The sequence below is a fragment of the Lissotriton vulgaris genome, chromosome 9, assembly GCF_964263255.1.
Source record: "Lissotriton vulgaris chromosome 9, aLisVul1.2, whole genome shotgun sequence".
Lineage (NCBI taxonomy): Eukaryota > Metazoa > Chordata > Amphibia > Caudata > Salamandridae > Lissotriton > Lissotriton vulgaris.
In genome coordinates, this window is record NC_141697.1 from 892198931 (window position 1) to 892215822 (window position 16892).

The 16892-nt window shown below is 43.9% G+C and overlaps 1 protein-coding gene across 1 annotated transcript in view; it reads left to right on the top strand.

The window, feature by feature from the left end:
* DMAC2 (distal membrane arm assembly component 2) overlaps positions 1-16892 on the top strand; it is a 90911-nt gene that overhangs the window by 12673 nt on the left and 61346 nt on the right. The window contains exons 2-3 of the mRNA XM_086938652.1: positions 14051-14241; positions 16291-16371. Coding sequence (XP_086794778.1) covers positions 14051-14241; positions 16291-16371 — 272 coding nt within the window. The remainder of the gene's footprint in view (positions 1-14050; positions 14242-16290; positions 16372-16892) is intronic.

A 16892-nucleotide genomic window follows, 5' to 3' on the forward strand; every position in this document is an offset into this window, starting at 1 on the left:
CCTCTGCCTTACAGTGTCATCCCCCTCATCATAAAGACACCCTCAAAGGAACACGTGTCTTCCGCAAGAGTTTGGGAATCCCAGGGTCGCGAAGCGGACAGTGTCCGTTCGCTGGCTACTTGAGGGCAAGAAACAAAATGGATGCCACATCTAAAATGGAACCCGTGGGTTCAGAGGAAGAAACCCACGAAACAAACGAACGGTTTAGGCTAGCACAGCGAAAACGTGCACACCCACTAAACTCGTCATTTGCGGTTCATAGATATCAGACTCGACCATATTCGGGCGAGTCAAAAACACCACTTACAATTGTCACGGAACCTCAACCTTGCAGGTGGGCTGGCTAGGCAGAGCAAGTTCAGCATCATGAGAAGCAATGAAAAAATAAACAAAGCTCTCTACCAGTAAATGACTTTTGGATGACCTCAGTGGTTGAACTAGGTGGAATCTATTAGGAACAACATCTTTAATCTTTTAGAAACATTTATAATAACAGTTTCTGTAAAAAAAAAAAAAAACACCATTCCAGAACGGATTAAGGGGAACTCCAGGTGAAAGGACTATCTGAAAGGACTCCAAGGGAGAGGCAGACAGTGAAAGAAGAAACAAGCCTTCTTGCTACGGTGGCTGCTACCTGAAAAAAATTAAATCTGTGCATTTATTTAACCAGACCTAATGGCTGGTTGGGAATTAGTATATGGCTCAAAATGATTCAGTCATTAGAGGCTTTATGGTGGAAAAGGTTTACTCTTTTTTTCTAGGTAATTTAAGGGTGATATCGGCTGCGTTCTGGAGCACGTCCTAGTGCAAATATATTTTTTTTAAAAAAGGTTTGCACTCAGTACTTTCTGACTACATATTAGTAAAATACCTTTTTAATGCAGGTAGGCTAACATTTCCTAAGAATATACACCTGGTAACAAAAGTGACGGGAACCAGTGCAAACTGTTGATTTGGCTGGCTTTAACTTGGAGAAATGTTTTCTATTTGTCCAAACCTTCTCCATCTTTGCATGTGTGCTGCTCTACACTGCACATATACAAAGTGGGGAAATAAATTGTTAATCTATGATGTCTAAGCATAGTATTTTGTACGGGAAGGATACCCTTCCAGCACAATACCTCTGATTGTGGGGGGGGGGGGGGGGGAGGGAATCTGTCTCTCTCTCACCTTAAGTGTGTCAGCGCTTTTGCATAATATAATTTTAAAATAACGGCTTGCACATTCATGACTTTCAGTCGCAGCCTGGGACCTTGAACCACCATAAATACACATCAGTATTCTACCGATGCCCCAACCGAGATTCAGTTGTGTAACTGTCTGGTCACACCTACATCTGGAGTAACCACTAACCAAATTGATCCTTCATAGCATACAAGAATGCATTTCGCACCAATTATTTGAACACATTTTTTCCATGTAAGGTGTATGTGTTATGCTTTGTATGTATTTATCTGAAGGTAAAAGGCAACAAAAAAGCTGCAGAATATGATGATCTTTTTATTTTTTAATCATGTCACCTACATTCTCTCAGGATCAGAATTCACATTTTTATTTATGGATCTGGACCTCTCGATGACCTACATAATACTTTGTAAGAGGCGGTCATTGAGGCCCCATCTCCAGCACAGCCCAGCTCACATCAGCTAAAGAACTCTGTGTCTTGAAAGCTGCATCAACCCAGGCTGGGAAACACAATAAAGGGCGTGCTTGGGGGTGGTGACGGGGGTTAGTATTGTTGGATAAATCTCTTTCAGCCCTGTGGTCCTTACATGTATCGCATAGAGCCGATCCGATCTTTGGACCCATTCCCATGTGGGGACCCTTTTGTGCCCCCTCCCCTTTCTCTCCCCTGAGGCTATCCCTTCCCAAAGGTGGTCTTTCAAGTACTTAAAAAACAGAGAATCCGGAATCAATTTTACATACAAGGTTCACAAATTATTGTCTGCTGTCCCTGGGCAGCCTATATTTGTAACACCAATTCCATCGCAGGCAAAATGTGGGTAGATGGCATGTTATGATGTAGGCCATGTTCTTTTTCAATAATAATAGGGGCATTTTCTTTCTTTTGTGTTCATGTTTCAGCTATGGATAACTTGATCTATGAGAGACATTGGGCATTGTTAAACCTCTAATTTAGGGGTTATGTTGGGAGGTGGTGAGGCTATTTGGTATCTGATATATAGTGTTAGCATTCGTAAGGTTAGTGGTTAACAAAGTCACATGACTACAAAATAGAATTATATTTCTAAGTTAAACCTCACTAATGCACGTAATTCCATACATTCATTCCTGTTATGATCCTCATCGAGTTGTATTATAAGTACCTAGGTAACAGGAAGCACAGCACTCTCATCTGGAATAGATCTCTCCCTTAGGGAAAACTGAAATAGCCAAAAAGTAATGGATTTTTAGTGCTTCAGCCAGAGTTTCTGGAATGACACTCTATTTCGCCATTCCAAGGCAAACCCCTCACATTTGTTTGGCAATTACTCATATTTATGCAAGTGAGGACTAATTATTCTGTGTAAAAGGGTTGGTCCCTAGCAGTAGTAGGCTGGAGGTATAATGGCTATGGTTGTGTGGGTTTTTCTACCAATGGATGCCACTGACTTTGCACACCGTACATAATTCCAACAGTAGTCCCATTACACGAAACCGCATTTAAATAGAATAGGCTACAGATGCCCAACTTCTGATTATTACTCACGTTAGTACCCATTTAAAAAGCAGTCATGTACTCCCTACCTGCCTAACCTTGTGCAATTGGAAATCTAGGCAGAGAAGTCAATAAAATGTTCTAAAGAAGTGGGTTATGAAACAAATTAAACGTTATGGACTGTAAGGTAAACAAGCATTGATGAACCTAATAGGTCTTGGCTATGAGATCTATTGGCTTTCCAAATGTCTTTTGGCCATTGTGTACCGGAATTGGGCTGTTATGCAGCGTGACTGAAAGATACCAAAAAAACAGAAACATCATGACACGGCCAGCGCTGGCTACGTCATAGTGTTTTTTTGTTGTTGCTGACAGCAGGAGAGAGTGGGAGGGGCCAGGAACAAGACAGGACGTGGGACAAGCAACAATGCTGGACTGGGGCAACCAACAATGTGGGGTGGGGCGGGAGGGCAAGCAAGGCAAGCAACAACATGGGACAGGAGGGCAAGCAACAGTGTGGAACAGTAGGCCAAAGAACAGCGCAGGATGGGGGCAAGCAACCACCAGGTACGGGGCAAGAAATGATGCATGATGGGGGCAAACAACAACACTGGATGGGACAAACAAAAGCACGAGATGGAGCAAGCAACACCATGTTATTGTGGCACTTAACAAAATGGAGCACAACGGAGGGTGGTTTGGGGGACACAGAATAACGCGGAACAGGACAGGAGGATGGCTGGGAACAGGCAACAACATTGAGCAGGACATGAGGAGTGGGCGCAAGCAACAACACAGTGGGCGGAGAAGTGCGTGGGGCAAGTAACAACATAGAGCAAGCAACAATTCGGAGCACAATGGGGGGGTGGTTGGGTGGGCACATACAACAACACGGAACACACAGAGGTTGGGTGGGGGATACAAGCAACAATGCAGAGCACAAGGCAGGGTGGGCACAAGCAACAACACAGAATACAGTGGAGGGTGGGTGGGGGACAATGGATGTGGCATGCATCTAAAAGGTAGGGCGCAAAAGCACGCCGGTATGAAAGAGTGACATGGGATGTAGCATATGAGGGAGATGGTCTACAACTCATACACTCTTATGGAGTACTTATGCTAAAAGAAAAAAGTAGCTCCAAAAGTATGAGAAGTTGTAGGAGACGGGTACTTGGGCCATGATTCAGAGGAGGGACAAACGCAGGAAGAAGAAGTGAAGCATGTTAGAAATGGGGGTCTCTAGTTGGCAGAGGTATGCACCTGTGTCCAAATAAGGACTGTTCGTTCTAGTCAAGATAGGGGAGTTACACACTTTAGATAACCCTTGCTCACCCCCTTGATAGTTTGGCACGAGCAGGCAAGCTTATCCCAAAGGCAATGTGTAAAGTATTTGCACCTGGACATGCAGTAACACAGTGAAAACACTACAAATGGACACCCCACCTGTTTAGAAGAATAAAGTATTCTTATCTAAACCAAACAAGACAAAAACGGCAAATATCCAACATACCCAATTCAAAATATGGCTTTTAAGAGGTTGCAAGCAATTCTGTCTATAGAACATTAGGAATGCATGACTTTTACACAAAGTACCTCTACTGTATCAAAATGTATAAGGCCGCAGAGAGGGGAAGCATTGAAAAACACAGCAATGCGTCAGTTCCTAAGTCCTTCGGGAGGCGATGCAACAGTTCTGCTGCACGGAGGAGAAGTGATGCGTCGAATCCGGACTATAGGGTGAAGTGATGCGTTGATTCCCGGATGGTTCTGGCTGGTGGTGATGTCGGAAAACTTGCAGCACAGGTGTGATGCGTGAGACGCTTGAGGTCGATGCAGCGGCAAACAGGCGCTGCAGCGATTTCTTCAACCTCGGTCTCACTATGCTTAGATTCTTTCAGACTCACAGCAGGGCCGGAGCCGGAGTCGTTGCTGTGATCTTGGACTTCAGAGGTCGGTGCACTGGACTCGCAGTGCAGCGGATTTTTCCAGCCTCTGACAGACACTGCATCGATCCTTTAGCTGAATGGCGGCAGTGCGGGGTAATTTTTTATGTGTTGTGTCAGAAAAACAGGCACTGGATGGCCTATTTTCTTGTTTTCTTCAAGCTTTTTCAGCTCCCAGCAACAGGAACAACCTCCAGAGACCCAGAACTGGAACAAGCTCCTCCTGTCCGGTCAGAACTCCCAGCAGTGGAGTTTAGGGACGCTGGTGGTGTAGTCCTTGTGGCCTTTGGAAATTCTTCACAATCAAGTTCACACCAAAGTTCTATTCTTTGTCCTCTCCTTGATAGAAGCAGCAACTGCAGGCTAACCAAGCAAACCAATTCATAGGAAAGGGGAAGTCTCCTCCTTATAGTTCTTCAGCTCTTCTTCCCTAGCTGAGGTTCCTCTTGATTCCAGAAGTAATATAATGTTCTAGGTCTAATATTTATACCTCATGTACTCTTTGTAGTCTTTGTTGCAAGAGTCTCTGAGCTCAGTAAATCAATAAAAAACAAGTATGTCCTCCCTGGTCCAGCTTCACTACAGGAGGTGGCGACAGCATTGTGCAGAGCAGACACAGCCTATTCAAGTGCTAGTGAAAACTCCTCCCACCACTTTGAATGCAGAAAGGTCTATTCATTCTGGCTACGAGTCACCCAGGAAAGGCAGGACGCACCTCAACTCTCCTTATGACTGTCTTGAGTGAATGCACATCCCCAGCTCCTGTCACTCCAAAACCAGACGGTGAATACACAAACAGGTAGAGGCACACAGAATGGTTAAACAAGAAAATGCTCACTTTCTAAAAGTGGCATTTTCAAATACACAATTTAAAAACCACCTTCACTGAAAGGTGTGTTATTAAATTCTGAATTGAGAGAGCCTAAACTCTAAATCTCAATCTTGTCCCAATGGAAAGTTACACTTGAAATGTTACAAGGCAACTCCCATGTTAACCTACTGGACAGACCGCCTTTCCAGAGTGAAAAACGAAATGCACAGTATTTCCCGATCAGGACATGCAAAACACACCAGCACATGTCCTACCTTCCACATACACTGCACCCGGCCCATGGGGGTACCTTGGGCCTACCCGAGGGGTGCCTTAAATGCAAGGAAAGGGAAGGTTAGGGCCTGGCAAGTGGGTAAACTTGCCAAGTCGACATGTCAGTTGAAAACTGCACACGCAGATACTGCAGTGGCAAGTCTGAGACACATTTACTGGGCTACTCATTAGGGTGGCACAACCAGTGCAGCAAGCCCACTAGTCGCATTTTGTGTACAGGCCCTGACACACACACTGCAATTTACGAGGGACTTACCAGTAAATCAGATATGCCAGTCATGGAAAACAAATGAAAACCACAATTTACACAGGGGCCAATTGCATTTTGGAACTGATCAGCAGTGGTAAGGTGCCCAGAGTACATAAACAAGCAAAAACGAAATCCCGCACACGGTCCAAAAATACAGGAGGTAGGAGCAAAAAGACCGGGGAAACCATGCCAAGGATGCTAGATCTAACAAAGCAGACACAGGATGATCAAAGAAAAGCAAGGAAATGAGAGACAATAAAGCCAACTAATGGTAAGCAAAGGGCTACCTTTTAGCCCACTGTAACCTAACAAAACGGCTTGTAAGCTACAGCGTACACGCTGTATCAGGCAGGACCTAAATACAACAAACAATGGACTCTTTCTTTATCATGTTCAGCATGTGCATGGTGTACATTCATGAACTTCTGACACATTAGTAAGTATGTCGAGTCTTGTAACAAAGTGTCACTATTTTTAGATCTCGCCTGAGCCAAAGCATGTGCTGCTCTGGCAAGACTTTTAGTAAGTGGGCTTTAAAAATCCGACCACAAGCTTTTTGTGTGGCCCAAAGCATGCGGTTACGTGCATAAGCGCCATCTGGCTTTCCTCTCTCTTCCTCATTAAGCGCATCGCTTGCGGGCACCCTTACAGCATGCACACATCGAAAGTCAGCATTAGTTGATCCCGCTCGACGTGCAGGCATAGGAACGGACAATACAATGCACGCGAGCTCACCTGGTCAGACCGACGTCGTTTATTTTTAACAAGCCTTTAAACTGTTTTAATTCAATTTAGTACAACACCACTCTAAAACGGGTCCCTTCTCTTGCTCGCTTCCTGGATTGCTGTGCTCCTTTGCTTTTCTGTGGTGCTGGGTAAGAAGTTCCTTCCTCTCCCTATCGGGCCGCGTGAGGATAGGGTCTAATATATCGCACGCGCACGCCGTAATTAACTTCCTCCATGTCCGCTCAGCTGCTTGTAATGGATAAACCACTTTCTCGGGCCAAGCTAGTCTTCAGCGCACGCAAAAGAATTTTCCAGCAATGCGATTATTTCATTGTGTTGATTAATTCACTGTATTTTAGTGCTGTGTTTAACAGTTTGGCTCATTATTTTCTGGAAAATTAAATGACTCTAGATCAGATTTATAACACTATCCTGTATTTAACGGGATAGCTACTTAACCTGGAATAGCAATGCTGCATTATTAAGGTAACGGGCCTGCCCCACGTTATTGAATAGGATGAAAACATGCTCATAAATAAGACACACTTGCAAACAGATCTATACGTTGGAGCAGCCAATGAGAAACCTGTGTTCTGCCTCGGATACATGTTTAAGGGACAAGGCGCGAGGAAGCCGGTGAGCGCACCATATGCAACCGTCTCAATCAAATTAATGAATGCCGAAAGTTTAGACATATGTTATCAGTTAGGGTCACACATGGAGCATTTTGAAAATTAATCAACAGACGTTATTCAGAACTATTTTTTATATTTTGTTGTATGCCTATAAAGTACTGGATTTGTAAAAAAAAAATGTATACTCCCAGGGCCGAAAGTTTTTAGGGGCGGCTCTGTGAGCCTCTCTATGGCACCAACGGGCAGTCTTTGCTGCCACGTCGGCACCTCTAGCTGGGTCATGGATACTGTCTTATTCTACCAAAAGGATTCCACAGTGATGTAGATAACCAATTGTGTGAGCAATTGTACATGAAAACAAGCATTAAAAATGCAATAGGTCTCGCCTTTTATTAAGTTAAAGTCATTTGCTTTGCTATACAATACCATTAGCAAAGCAAATGGCTTTGACTTAACCAAAGGCGAGACCTGTTGCATTTTCAATGCTTGTGTATCTCTTCCTTTCATCTTAAATGCCGTCTTTTCTCTCTCTCTCTCTCTTTATTGCACTCTCTCCCATTTCCTTCTGTTCTTTCGTTTCCTTGTCTCATTTCTTCATTTCGTCCCTCTCCCTTTGCCTTTCCTTTCCTTTCTTTTTACCTTGCTCTTTCACACGCACCCACATACAGGTTGATATGTACGATGTCGGGACACGCATGCACTTCCCCAGGCACACTATGCTCTGTATTTCTGCCCAATTACTGACACGTAGTGCAGAAGTCCATCACGTGTTGGACGCTTTGTTTTGTCGTATTCCAAACCCAAGGGACCTGGCCCATTTCCAAGCTCGTGACAGTGTTTTACTCGAGAACAGCAATGTAACTGAACCAAGGAGCATGGCTATAACTCACGGTGTATGTCCTGCGTAAAGATGTCAGTATAGTTTCTACATGCCTAGGAGCACATTCTCAGAAAAAGAAAGGACATATAGAGCGGGCGGGTTGTTCAATCCATTGCGTGTCCCCACAGGCACTTGCCGAAGTCCTGCCTGCCTGTTTCAAAACACAACAAGCGTTTCCCAGCCATGCGCCATCATGAAATAATCGCAGAGAAATCTAGTAGCTTGATAAAAAAAGCAGGCGCTGCCCGGGTGAGGAGCGAAGAAGCCCCTCCCGCCCGGCGTCAACGAGTCTTCCGTTTCCAGGCAACGGCCCCACCGGCACCAATCCCAGCGCGGCTCCTAGTCTGACGTCAGAGGAGCTGCGCTCGGGATTTCTGAGGCTCCCGAAGTTCCCGGGCTGCGGCGGTGTTTACGGGGAGGCAACTTTAAATTTCCGTACAATGCCGCTGTGGGAGGCGGCGGTGATTTCAAACAGCGCTCCTTCTTGCACAGAGCTCCACAGTGCCTTCCCATGCGTAAGGGGAGAGGAGCCCGGTGAGTGGGGTTGAGGGTGGGGGTGTACGCGCGTGTGTCTGTTTGAGTGTGTCTGTGCGTGCGTGCGTGTGTCTGTTTAAGGGGGGGTGCGTGTGTGTATGCAGCGTGTGTCTGTTTAAGGGGGGGTGCGTGTGTGTATGCAGTGTGTGTATGTGCGCATGCGTGAGAGTGGCTTTGTTTGCGAATGGGAATATGAGGCACGGCGATGTGCGCGCTCCCGAGGTTAAATCTCGGCAGAAAAAGCGTGTGGAACTCTGCTGTCCACATTCCCCCAAAAGTAACAACATAAGTCGTCTCGCCCTAGACAGCAAAGCTTCGCTTTGCTTTCGCCTAGGCGAGACCTAAAAATGCATATTTCATAAAATAATAACCGTCATATTTTGCTTAAATATTGAATGCAAGAGTATACAAAAGTCAAAAGTAGAACATTTCTCTCTTCTCATAATTTGTCCTCCAGAGCATGTTGCATGAGCAGGAAAAATGCAGGTTTAGAGTATTAACTACTTCATCTTCTATATATTGGCTTTACACCATCTACATTTTAAAACTTTCTAACAGGGTGTTTGTTAGACAAGGAGCATTTGTCTCATTGTAATGCATTGCACTGGATTTAAATAGTGTATGTCGTATTTCTAATAAATACCATAGTTGAAATAAAAAGTTTCAGCCCATCAAAAGAGGTTTCATTTTACTCATCCCTGTTTTTCTATTGTTCTCGTTTTTGTCCTTTCATTTGAGCCATGTGTAGATATTGCTTTGTTGCTATGGCCTTGTGTGTGGATCTGCCTCTGTTTTACCCAAATCCAGATTGGGAATTTCTATTCTAGTGTTGATCTCTCTCCCAGTACCCACGTTTTGTTTACTGTCATTTAGCCCTGCTCTGTACGATTGTCAGCGTTGCTAACCTCGTTTTGGATTTCATTTTTCCAGCGGTCAGTATCTCCTTGTCCCATTTTATTATGCTTTTTTGTTGTCCAGTGACTGTGCTTCCGTCTCGGTGCTCATTTCTCTGGCTTGGGGCGATTTTGAATATACTTCTGTCCATCTGTCTCCATGCCTGTAGTCCGACTTAATCTGATCGATTCTGTGCCTTGCTCTCAAGGTAATGTCCAAAGTGTTCCCTATCCCCATGTCTTTATATCCTGATGCCCATGCATGTTTGCCACCTAACCCCGCTGATGGTACATTTGTAATATTGTTGCCTTAAATCGCACACATCAGCTTGAAATCAGATGCTTGGCATAGCCAATAGGTCTCGCCTTTGGACCTTATAAGTGTTAAGTTATCCAGCACAATATCCTTCTTGCAACAACATCAACTGTTGCATGACCTATTAGCTACGCAAATGCTTGTTTTTTCTTGAAGTAAAAATTTTCTGTTTTTGGCAGCATATTGGACAGGCACTTCAGAGGTGCTGAATGAACACCTGTATAAAGAACTAGGTGAATATTTAGATGCTCATCATAGTGACTGATCTGAAAAATACCGATTTATTTTTTATTTTTTATTTCATTTTGGCAAGACAAGTTCTACATTCTCATCTACATTTTGTGTAAGCGCACATCAGAAAGGTAATTTTGTGTTTAACAACATTGTATTGTATTGTATTGTATATGGCATTTATAAAGCGCAACAAACACCCTTGCAAACCTTGCACCATACTACTGTTAGTTCATTGTACTTTGATTAGGAAATAATAAACCATCTGTGAATCGATTGCAGTGTTTTGCATACCGGAAAGGAAGGAATCTGGCTTGTATTTTCTTTCCTGGGTTAATCTATCATATAAGGAACCTAAAGCCTAGGTGAGGGTTCACTGAGCACCATCTAGAATGTTCCTGATTCTAGAATGTTCTCGATTGAGTGAGAAACGTGGCAAGGGGACCATTCTGTCACCAATGCTGTTTCCCATAGCGATTGAACCATTGGCGGAATGGGTTTGAAGGGACGCTCAGATGACATTTTTGCTTTATGCGGACCACATCCTATTATTTATACCCAAACCAGAGTTTATTATTGGATTATGGCCATATGACTGTGTGGGAGGGTGGCACCCCTTCGATAGAATTAGGGACACTACTTAGGTACGTGTACAAAGGAGGAATAAGACTCCTAAATATTAGATTTTTTTTTAAATCAAGAGCTGCCTAACATTGCACAATAAATAATTGCTCACGTACCCCTGTGGACGAACCAGCTTTTAAAATCCACAGACCGGTATTGGGTTACAGAAGGTACTTGTATGCGCTGTATGAATGGGTAATGCTGGGCATGGTCCCTCCGTCAACCACCACATTGGTAAAAATATGGCATAGGCTTAATAAGGAAATGGGATTGGAAAGCCGATTTACCCCAAGACACTGTGACTAAGAGAGGTGACCGCCTATGGGCAATTCAGACACTGGGACAACATTCAGATATCGACTCTAAAGGGGATGCCAGTGGGATCGTCCCATTCACACACTAATAAGCGGAGTATGATATTCGTAAATCACAGACGTTAAGATTTCTCCAACATAAGAATGTATTATCTGTGAGTATTTTGGCCGACGTTGAAACCATGGAGGACTCAATCCTAGAAAGGAAGATACTAGAAGACTATTGGCTTTATTTACTGACATTTTGCCTGCTTGCCTCTAATTTTGCTGAATTAGTTTTTGTGGGCCTTAGGATTCTGTGCACTTTGCCACTGCTAACCAGTGCTTAAGTGCTTGTGCTCACCCCCTTAAACATGGGTTGATTGGCATATACCTAATTGGCATATTTAATTTACTTATAAGTTCCTTCTAGAGTGGTGTACCATATACCTAGGGCCTGTAAATGAAGTGCTACTGGTGGGCCTGCAGCACTTGTTGTGCCACCCACCTAAATAGCTCTATAAAACGTTTCCCAGGTCTGCCTTTGCAGCATGAAGGCATTATCACCCTGCAATGTCAACTTGGCATTTAAAACCCCTTGCCAAGCCTGAAACTCCCCTTTTATTACATATATCTCCCCTAAAGTGGGCTATAGATAGTCCACTGGGTAGGGTGCTGTGTAAGTAAAAGGTAAGACATGTACCTTTAAGTTTAGCATGTCCTGGTATTGAAAAACTTCTAAATTCGAATTTCACTACTGTGAGGCTTACTCCTCTCATATTACACTTAATAAGCTGTGATTCCTAATTTGGAGAAGGTAGATCATGTTTAGTACCTATGGAATTATAATGGTTAATCCTCTTTAATGGCAAAGTCACATTTATCATTACAGTTTTGAAAACGCCAAAGTTTACATTTTTGCGCTCTTAGCTCTGTGTGCCTGCAGCCTGTCTCTGTTACACATCAGGGGAGGGTGACAGCTGGGCTTTGTGTCTCCTCCTAGACAGCCACACAAAATGGAAGCTTAGGTGTGACTTGATGGGCCATCCTGAGAGGGTGGGAGAGAGAGGATCTGAGGACAGTCCACCTGAATAGGCTGTGTCCTGTCCCCACACAAAGGGCTGTATAACTTTGTGCAGTGAGTCTGGAGCCAAGGCAGGAAGAGAGGATCCCTGTGCACTTCAGAGTTCCTTCTTTTGAAGTCTCCCCCACTTCAAAAACATCATTGCGTATAAGAACTAGACCTCAGACCCTACCACTTCTGTACACTTCCGGACCTGCGGATACTCTGCCAGGAATAAGGACTGCTGTGCTGCTGAAAGACTGCCACTCTGCTGGACTGCTGCTACGGAAGAACTGCTTTCTTGCTGTACTAGCCTGCTGCTCCAGGTTTAGGCGAGAAGGACTGGACCTGCATCACTTGACCTCAAGAATCCAGAGTGTCTCCAAGGACTTGTTGGGTGGCCTCCTGATCTTAAATCTCAGGGACATAAAAGACCTCAACTATCCAGCTTCTGCACCTGGACTCTGTTCTGCCAAGTGGTGCCACCCCGGTCCTGAGCCCTTGGTAGTGGTCCTACAGTTCTTGTTTCAGCTAAACCCACACATCCTCTCCCGAACCTGCGCATCAGCACTGTTGCATGGATTGAAACCAGCAAATCACCTGTGCTGCTTGACCAGAACCGGCGCATTGCCTCTGCTGTGTGGACCAACCCAACGCATCACCTTCGGAATCTCCACTGCTTGACGCTCCTACCAGCTCGAGTTCTTCGTGTCTCCGTCGATAGCAGTCTCGACGTCAATGCCAAGAACTCTGCATCGCAGCCCCCTGCCCTCATTGGAGAGGTTGCATTGCTGAGGGTGCGCGAATAAGGACAGCGCATCACTGCTGCTCTGAGGATCAATACTAACGCATCACTTCGATATCAACGCATTGCTTTGGCTGCATCCCGCATCCTCCTCCTCTCCAGGATCTTTGACATTAATGCAACCCGGACTAAGGTACTTTTGCTCAGCGGGTCAAGCCTGGGCCCTTTAGTTGGCTCGCACTCCATCGCGGACGGCCCGAACATTTGACTTTGTCCTGGTCCAGCACGACAAGGTATCCCTTGTTGGCGCTTTGTGCTTTTTGGCGTTATTTTCACGTAATACTTTAAGAATCAATTCTCCGGTTTTCCACATTGGATTTTTGTCATTTTGGTGTCAAATAATATGTTAAAATATTATCTAATCTTTTAAGTTGGTTTGTGATTGTTCTGTTTTCACTTTATTACTGTGTGTGTGTGCTGCATATACTTTACTCATTGCCTCTAAGTTAAGCCTAACTGCTTGCATGCCAAGCTACCCAGGGTTAAGCACAGGTTAATTTAGTGGCTTTTTGTGGTTCACCCTGCAAGGAAGGGATTGTGCCTGTTGGTTGACCAGGGCTCACACCCTAGTCAACCACCAACCTCATCTCTTACACGTCTTGACTCCTGACCTTATGTTAACAATATTTTCTCTTAGAAAGTTGGCCACTTCTTACTAAAGGATCCTTCAGCGAACCCATGCGTTTTAATCGTAAGTTTGAGATGGATAATAATTTCACAATCAAGGATCTCCCTCACCTTTGGCAGGCTCAGAGGCCATACCCTTAGTAGCTCTCATATAGGATGTAAAGTGCCTTTCTGCCCAAATTAAGGCATAAGTGATATAGCATTCAAATCTTTTTTTACTAGAAATGGCAATGCTTGTTGTTTTTTGAAACGGTTAGACAAAAGTCTTTTTTGGTCTTTCTTTACTGTGTGTAATGGACTTTAAAAAATATTTTATCCTTATTAAAAAAACTTGCAGTGGATAGATTTAGTATGGCTGTGGGACATTGAGACATCAGATTGGGATTTCCGAATTTCAGACTGTTAACTGTTGCAATTATTTTGAATGGTTTAATCGACCTACAACAAACATTTTCATTCTGTTTAGCTAAGGCCATGCAGGAGATATATACGCGTTCTGGATATCTTCTGTCGGAATACCAGCAGCTCGGCCAATCCCTTCCAGAGGCCACTGAAGCAGACGATTCTCTCCTACCTGAATTCTAGGTTTTATGACATGGAAAACATCATCAACTGGAGCATCAGGTTGAAGCACTGGAGACTGCGCAAAAAAAATGCGTATGTGGATGGCGATAAGGTTTTTTTTAATCCATGGCTTGAAATGTAACAAACTTGTCTAATGAAAATATACCACTCTAGTTTGAAGTTTGCCTATTTCCATAACGGACATCTAACACTCATAGGGCACATGAATTGAACTAAAACAACCTTTGATTATGAGTTCATGGAGTTGAAAGACCATAGCTGCAACAATAGAAAGGTCCACCTATTATGCTGGCATCACAGTCTCCTGAAGCACTGTGTGCCTCACCTAGGGAATTATTACGACTACACGCGGTGGCGGTCTGTGGACCGCCAGATTTGCAGACCACCTGCCCTAATACAATTAAGGTGGTTGGACCGCTATAGGACCGCTGTGACCTCTGTGGATCTGTTATCCCGTGGCAGTCTTGCAGCATCCTGAGGCTGCAATATGCTGGCGATAGTACGGTGGCACCGCCAAGCTTACATGTTTCTTCACCGCAACAGTTTTCATGGTGGTGAGCCTGTCATGAAAAGTGTTGTGGTGAGGAAGTACTGCTGCCTCTGGGCCTTGGGATGCATCCGGAGGGGGAGGGACACATGATATGCCCCGCAGTCCATGTCATGCAGGAACGTGCTTTGGTGCTGCCATTGTGGTGCCTTTCTAAGGCACAAATATGAGCCTTAGAAAGGCACTGCCATGGGACCACCAAAGCACCTCCTGCCAGACCCAGATTAAACTCGATGGCTTTGGCAATCTTGCATTGGGGCGCTGGAGTGGCAGACCGCTGCTAAACTTCTGAAGTCTTAATAAGGCCCTTAGTCTTCAGCGCTCTATTTGCTGTCACTATACTTACTAATTTGTGCGTACCACAAACTAAGGGTATCAAGTCCTTTTATTTTTTTTATGGCAGCAAATTTACAACTTTTGCATTTCTGATTTATGCTCCAAGTTTGCTTGTTTAAGTTGACCAATACGTAAAATTTCTGAGCACGTTTATATACCTCAGTCTAGTGAAACCGAGAGAAGGTGGAAAATGTATGCATACCATTTGTAGGTGTCTATGCACAGTGGCTAATGAAAGCTATTATTTTTTCTGTTGCAACATATTTTGTTTCAGACCTTTTTAATTCCTGGATGTTGCTGTATTCGCTCACAAAATAATCCGCTCCACAGCGGGGACAGTAGTGACAGCTTTTATTATTTCCTTGTGATGTTTCAATTGTTTTAATTGGATCACAATCTTTCTATGTTTTGGATAGAATTTTTCTCTTGCTTATGTGCAATATCTGCTAAGCAAGCCTTTGGAAAATAGGAAGGATACCCTTGACATTGATTTTGATTTGTGATTATCAGCAACGAATGATGCACAGGTAAGCCTCTGAAATTAGCAGCACTTAGCCATATCTACTCATGGCTTACAGCCTACACCTCAATAACCAGAGGTAGAACCTCTCTGTTCCATAGATTGATTTGCATTGAAGTTACTGCAAGTTGAAACCACTGTTAAATATTGTGTTGAGTTGTAAGTCTCTGCAGGGCAGCTTGGAGAGAAATTAATCGAATATCATTATTGCATGTAATCGCCTACTGAACTGTAATTTTCCTTTACCATCAGGATGTATCCTACCAAAATATGCAGTAACTCTACTCCAGGCAAATGTGAAGTAACATTTCAGAACCTGTCTCCTGTTTCTGCACTTCTTCAGTGACATGTTAAGCTTTTTGCAATAAGTAGCATGATAGCAGATCATCTGCAGAAATTGCTGCCTGATATGAAGGCAACCTTTGAGACTAAATACATCTTTCCTTTACCTGCTACAGCAGAATATTTAATTTAAATAGAAACTCCCATGTTTTCATGTTCTAATGAATTACTGTTGTTCTCCCTAAGAAATTCATTTTGCTCCACAATTGAATTCAATACTCTGGTATCAAAATGTCAGGTGAAAATCTCTCCGGTGTTCCTACGTAGGCAGATCAGCTTTTGTATATTTAAATTACAGGTCTCTAAGCTCTAGATATTTTCTAGAAAATCATGCTGGCAAGAACATGTGCTGAAATAACTCCCTATTTTTCTGCAGGCATTTCACATACACAGAGAATCTGTACGGAAAGTATGTGGCAGCCGTATATTTCGTCCTTTGTCAAAAAGGGGCAGCAAGGTATGTATTTTGTAAAAGCAAGCATAGTAACAGAAGCAAGATGAGTTTATTTATTATATTTATTTATGAAATTTGTTAAGCGCAACAAATACCCTAAGGTGTCTCGGCGCTGGTCAGATCAGGTGCGTGGGCTCAGGACTACTGGTTAAAGAGCCAAGTCTTTAATTGCCTCCGGAAGATCATGAGGGAAGGACATGATTTTATGTGTAGGGGGAGAGTGTTCCACAGCCTAGATGCAGCGACCGTGAATCGCCTATCCCCCGTTCACTTTTTTAGTGCGGGGAATTGGTAGCAGGTTAGCAGAGGAGGAGCGCAACGCTCTTTTGGGTGTATCGGCAGAGAAGGCTTGCCTTAAAAACTCTGGGCCTGTGCTGTTCCTGGCCTTGTAGGTGATGCATAAGGCCTTAAATTTAATACGGCTCCTAATCGGAAGCCAGTGCAGGTGCCGAATGATTGGAGAGATGGATGAGAATTTTGGTGTATGGGTTAAGATTCTGGCAGCAGAGTTCTGGACGAGTTGT